We start from the raw sequence: 6644 nt of genomic DNA, 5'->3' as shown, positions 1-6644 counted from the left end.
GTCATACAATGGTCAATGGTTTCACCTTTGTTTTTGCAAATGCATCAGTCTGTGACTGGAGCATCCACAAACAACTACCTACTGTCCAATTACACAATTACAAATTCCAATTTCTGAAAAGGCTGTCTTCTAAAACCCACTAGAAATATATGTTCAAATGTACCACATTTTCATGTCTGCTTTCTTGTGGGAGGGGGCAAGGAAGGGGATAACATTAAGGGTTTAATCAGAAATCAACTGTATTCCAATTATGAGTACCAAATGGAATATCTCTTGTTACCAAACTAACAATTGATTCGTTATCACAGATCTACTATTATTCAGAAGGCCAGTCTTACACCTACGGAGAGTTTAAGAACAGGATAACAGCTGCAACAGGTCCAGGGAATGCATCAATAACAATCTCCAACATGCAGCCCTCAGACACTGGTTCCTACACCTGTGAAGTTTTCAGCCCAGAGGGTGATGCTGGACAGAGTCAAAAATCCGTGATTGTCAACGTGCTGGGTAAGCACCTCTCCTCTCTACTGCTGTACTGTCCTTTTCCTCCCTTATGAAACACTGAATTCACAGCTGAATATACGTAGGACCAGAGGGCGTAACAGAACTGTGATAAACAAGGCCCATGATGCAGAGAAAGGGCTCAGAGATGCACTGACGCAGAGATTTTCCAAGGGCTCCAGAGGCAGGCAGAGCCTGGGGTGCCCTCTAGCTTCCAGCCAAAGCAGAGCTGATACCGCTCTCCTGCTTCCCTTGCTTGACCTACAGTAAAATCCCATTATCCTACAAGTGGAATTCACTTCAGCTTCACTTTGTGCTCTCAAAATGCTACCTCGTGCCAGCAAGTAAGCAGGTATCTGGAATTACCCATTCACTACATTCACTCATATTGGAAAACTTCACTACATTCTTCATATTGGAAAACAAAGTGATATTAACTTTGATTAAAATAAGAAACCCTTTCAGCTGGGACTGACAACTTACTTCTCCTATGAGGAATGGCTGAGAGAGTTGGGGTTGTTCAGCCTGGAGAAGAGAAGACTCTGGGCCTTCCAGTTTTTAAAAGGGGCCTATAAGAAAGATGGGGAGAGACTTTTTAGCAGGGCTTGTTGCAACAGAACAAGGGGTGATGGTTTTAAAATAAAAGAGGGGAGATTCCAGCTCGATGTGAGGAAAAATTCTTTGCAATGAGAGTGGTAAAATACTGGATCAGGTTGCCCAAGGAAATGGTGGATGCACCATCCTTGGAGACATTCAAGGCCAGGCTGGATGTGGTTCTGGGCAATCCGATCTCGTTGAAGATGTCCCTGCTCATTGCAGGGGGATTGGACCTGCAATGGTGACCTTTGAAGATTGCTTCCACCCCAAACTATTCTATGATTCTGTGATTCTATGATTACATCCAGCCCCAGCAAAGACCAAATTTTACTAATTTTACCTAATGTTGGTTGTGGTAACTTGTGAAAATCTAGAGAGAGGCAGCAGTACAGCCCCAGGGATCTGGCTCACCCCAATTCCCAGGAACTCTAGAAACTTAGTATGTGTTGGATGGAAATAGTACAAAGTCTGTTTTGGATGTAAGAAAGCAATAATTCAACCACAAACAGGACAGAAAGGATGAAAAGCAGTGGAATAAGATATTTTACTTATTAGTAAGATGAAAGTTTGCACTAACCCATGCTAATCATTGCTTTTGTATTGAGAATTCATACCTGATCAGAGTGACAATCAAAGCCAGTAAAAGAATGTGGTTCCAATATCATTTGCCTATCTATTAAAATGTATCTTTGAACAAGATGTATCTATGAACAAGACTCTGCTCTTGGATGGAAATCTGTAGATGGGGTTCAATTTTACATGTGGAATACCAGAAGTCAAGGTAGATGCTTGCCCCTGGGTAGGTACTCATGATGTGTTTGTTCTCCTTGTTGTTATTTTACAGTCAAACCATCAACACCTTTCTGCAAAATAGAAGGAACCCCTGAAAAAGGCCATCTAATCTACCTCTTATGCAGATGTGAGGAAGGATTGCCTCACCCTACCTACCGCTGGTACAAAGTAGCTGACAATACTCTCAAGCCTGTGACTGAACAACTCAGTACGTAAGACACAACTACTACACCATATTCAAAATGTGGAGTTCCTTAGCACCAGTCATTTCAAACACTATGCATCACATATGATAGTTAAACCTTACCCTCCTCTTCTGATGGTCGATGTCTCAAAATCATTATTTTTACTTAATTCAAATCAACTAAGAGCTATCACAAACACAGAGCTTCTTTCTATTTGTTTTAATACAAATTTTGTGGCATGTTAAAGTCTTGCCTATGCCATTACTTTAAATTGTTAAAATGGAAGAAATGTTTGTGCCCTTTCCATTTCCCTTCCCTTGGAAATTTAAGTCAACTTGTCATTCAGGTGCTAAGACCTCAATCCTGAAGATCTTCAGTTCCTGTTATGTTTTCATTTGTGAAATTACACTGACAATAATAGTATCAGTGAGGGTAAAACATCAGACAGACAGACTGAATTGCAGAGTAAGGGCCTATTTCTCACGTTCTAATACACTTCTAAAGAACCCACTGTAGTAATTTTCAAGGAAGGTAAATACTTCTTATTTAAAGAATATGGAAAACCCCCAAATGAATGAATAATTGGAGAACACTGTTTCTAATCTCTTAACAGCTCTCAGTATGACCAACTAAAGAAAATGGTTGGCATCTACAGTACACAAACAGTAACCAGTATCTGCTCTCTGTTTGTCACAGATCCAAACACTGGCATTCTTTACATTGGCAATCTCACCACCTTTGAAACTGGGTATTACCGGTGCATAGCCAGCAACCTCCTGGGGAACAGTACCTGTGAGCTCGACCTAACTACGAAACGTAAGTTTCATGCATGAAAGCAATCCCATAGTTGATGTAAGGCATGCACAGTTTGCAGGAAAATGCTGTAACAACTTTAAAGCATAGATTTTTTTTCAAGTAAGAACAGAATGGAGACCTCCAGAGTTTTCATTCTGATATGCCCAGAATTTACACTGACCTGGACAACTGATTTCACACTGGGAGCAGGAGCTGAACCTGGCTCTGACTGCAGAGCCTTTACTGAGAATCAAGAGACATGGAGTTTAGAGCAGGCATAAACATTGGGTTTGTTGGGGCAGGGAGCTAACCAACAAGACAGGAGCAGCAAAGGTCATAAAAGCACAGTTCTCTTTCCTAGAGAATCTTTGGCTTCCCTCCTGGAAATCCAGCTGTCAGTCAGTTTTTTAGTTCTTTGAATTCAATGCCATCTTTCCGCTAAAGGCTCCTCCTCTAAATTTCCACGGGATTTTGCTATAAATACTTTTTAAAAAGTCAAGTGATCTTTTCTTTGCAGATTCAGATGGTGGTGTTGTTGCTGGAGCATTAATTGGAGCAGTTCTCGCAGCTGCTATCATTTGCATTATCGTTTGGGTCTTAAGCAAGAAGGCAAAAAAGACAAAGAAGACATCAAGTAACGAGATGCAGTAAGAGTTTGCTTCATTTTAAGACTATTATTTCTGTAAAGCACTGCTGGTAATCCAGAACTGAAGTAAAATATAATTACTCTAATCATTTTTGAAGGGTCAATAATACAGGTTTTGAGAAAACTTCCAGAGTGAAAATATCTGCTTTTGTGTGACTTCTAAGCTGTTGCTTTTGTAACAGATGTTGCCACTACCCTCTTCTCTATGTTTACAGGCAGCTACCACTTAGCAGTATCTAAACTAGTAAAATGGATTTTAAACCCTGCAAACTAAACGTGGCAAGTTGGAAAAACAGCTTTTAATCTTTAAAAGTTAATGGTGGCTGCTAATGGCAGGTGGAGGAAGTGAAAAAAAGGAACAGCAGCTAAAGGTTGCCTCAGCAAATGTACTGGGATCGTGCATTACTGGATTTAACAGAGAGGGCTCACTTCAGTGCTATTTGAAATTATAGGACACATGCTTTGGGTGCTCTAAGGCGCCTAAAATGGCAGGAGACACAAGATTTAGGCAACAGAATGGAGCCCAGAATGTCCATTTTGATCCTGCTCTGGAAATGTCTTTTCCTCTGTGCTTTGGTTGCTCATTTTTTCTGTAGATTGCCAAATCTTCAGAATACAGATGATCTCATATGCTACACAGACTGTGTTTAGCACTTTGATGTTAAATGCTAAATGAATAGATGCAGCTGAGGCCAGAAAAAGATGTATTTGTCATCTGGACACTTCCCTGTAGCACAGGTCTAAGACCTCCTGATGCAGAATTCTGCTAATCCAGACCAGGGGGCTGTCACTCACACACCTGATTTCTGCTTCCAATTGATGTAGCATTAATATCTAACTGTGTGCTCAGATCCTAATAAATCTTACTTCACTGAACTAACCCACTAACATCTGATCTTTTTTACATGTGAAAGTGCTAAAATATCAGGGGTTGGTTTATTCTTTTGATAAGATAAATGGAATCCATACCTGTTGATAAAAATCTTTCTCTAGATTTTAGCTTTTCATAACTCTTGTTCTGACTACACTCTATTTTTAATACACTTGTGTTCTGCTATCCCTCCTCAGACACTGTTTGAAGCACTCAGTGTCCCATTTTGCTTTCCTGGTGTAGCATTTAAACATACTAAAATCTAATTTATTCTAACAGGATCGCTTAAGCAATGATGCAAATCAGTCTTATTACCTAACAAGCTGTCACTCTTTCTCTCTTAGCAGCAGGGATGTTGTAGCCTTTTCATGTCTCTTGGAACAGTCATAATAATATGGGGGTTACTTTTAGACAACAAAACCACAAAGACTCACTCTTTTGAAAGAGTCTAGTGTAGATGGGATTTCAACATGTGAAATCACAATCCTCATCCTGTCTTCCTGCAGAGAAATGGCTCAGAAACAATCTAATGCAGCCTATGTTCAGGTACCTAATGAAGAAAACATTCCTGCAACCACAGTTCCACCAAGCAATGCAACATATGAATACCCTAGTGTTGATGAGACAGCAGCCTCTGGAACACCTGAGAATGATGAGAAGCAAGAAGTGGAAAAAGAAGAACTAGCCTAGTTTTAATGCAGTTTTCCTTGTCAGCTTTGGACCCCTTCATATAAAAATTGTTGTCGTTGAATTAACATAGAGGCATGACTAAAACTTAAATGGGTATTTGTATTGTGAACCACTGCACTGGAGATTGAAAAAGGTCTGTTACACATGCACTTTGTGAACAGCTGACTTGGCCTTTAGAGTTAACAAAATTTCATTTATTATCTGGTTATAATTGTACGTAAGTCTAAAAAGACTATCTGTCTTTTACCAGTCTTTCATCAGTCTAAAAGACTATTTATCCAATTTATTTTGCAAAACCAATTATGAAATGGGCTGGAGCATTTAACAAAGTAAGAGCTTTCCAGTCACCTCTCAGCAATGCTGTATGTATCTATACAGTTCTGAACCACAGTAGTCTTCTCCAGAAACAGTGTTAGCCAAACTCGTGTTTCCTGTGCACCAAGGACAATCATCATGGCCAATACATTGCAGTGTTTAAAGGCTCTGACTTTGCACATCAGAAGTAAAAAGAGGTTTCATCAATGTCCATCAGAGTGCAGAAACACATGTTAAGACCTGGAACAATGAAATCTTTTGTGTTTGAATTCCACTTAAAGCTAAAAAAAAAAGCCTGGAAACTACTTCCCTGTTGCTGTCAGATGTGGAATACATTTCGTTAACAGTGACCACCTCACTTTTAAAGTTCCTGAGCCACCAGCATTCCAGAGTTGTGTATTCCAGCTGTTCTGGTTTTCAGTTTACTGGAACGAGCATTCAGGTACCTAGTTCAGACATCAATTGACTGGTTTCCAGACAACAGGAGCTGGAAATCTAAATCTCTCACAAGGCTTGTTATGATAGGCATAGGGTATCAGATTCTTCATGACATACAGATACAGCTGTTTTCAAAATGTAGCAGTTAATACTGCCTGCTGTACAACACATGAGTTTTGTCTGCTTCCTCTGCCTGAGATGATTTCAATCTATTTCCAGGCAACTGCCCTACCCACTAAGCAACAAACTCGTGCAACTTCTGGTCTCTTTAGCTCAGTGTAACTGACTGTTTTCTATAGGTGAAAGCATCAAGAGGGAAGGTAAGTAGTGCATGCACACCACAGCAAACAGCTGAGTGATGAGCACTCCCTTGGAAGGACAAAAGGCAATTGAACCCTAGACACTGATCACTAGACACCTCTTTTCTCTGGGCCTTGTTTCTAAGGTTAAGCAAACTCAGCTCTTCAAAAGGGCAAAACCACCTAGTTTCAGAAGGGCTCAAGGACCACAGGGCTCAGGTGAAAACACACACACAGCCTCAGCAGCTCTGTCCTGAACTACATGAGGCAGATGTTCACCGACACAAGGAGACAGAGGTTTCAGTCTCATACACTGCAGAAAAATGTATCTGGCTTAGGGATCCAGAACTTTTTGGAACTTAGGTCTTTTATAGTATCTAATGCTTATAAAAATTCTTTGGTGACTGTTCCTAGCTTGTAGTAAATATGAATTACATGCATCAGCCACCTCTGAAATAGACGAAAGGATAAATCTGTGCTAAAATTGTCAGGTTCATTTCAGCTGTTTATCAAGA

The 6644-nt window shown here is 40.2% G+C and overlaps 1 protein-coding gene across 1 annotated transcript in view; it reads left to right on the top strand.

Moving 5' to 3' along the window:
• Positions 1-308: 308 nt before the first annotated feature.
• VSIG1 (V-set and immunoglobulin domain containing 1) overlaps positions 309-6644 on the top strand; it is a gene marked incomplete at its 5' end in the record, with an annotated part of 9944 nt that continues 3608 nt past the window's right edge. Inside the window, 7 exons of the mRNA XM_010019094.1 lie at positions 309-507; positions 1943-2098; positions 2772-2891; positions 3388-3517; positions 4894-5076; positions 5740-5834; positions 6130-6150. Coding sequence (XP_010017396.1) covers positions 309-507; positions 1943-2098; positions 2772-2891; positions 3388-3517; positions 4894-5076; positions 5740-5834; positions 6130-6150 — 904 coding nt within the window. The remainder of the gene's footprint in view (positions 508-1942; positions 2099-2771; positions 2892-3387; positions 3518-4893; positions 5077-5739; positions 5835-6129; positions 6151-6644) is intronic.

Source organism: Nestor notabilis, unplaced genomic scaffold, assembly GCF_000696875.1.
Source record: "Nestor notabilis isolate BGI_N333 unplaced genomic scaffold, ASM69687v1 scaffold15687, whole genome shotgun sequence".
Lineage (NCBI taxonomy): Eukaryota > Metazoa > Chordata > Aves > Psittaciformes > Psittacidae > Nestor > Nestor notabilis.
Note: the sequence above shows the minus strand (reverse complement) of the source record. Positions and strands in the feature narration are given on the sequence as shown.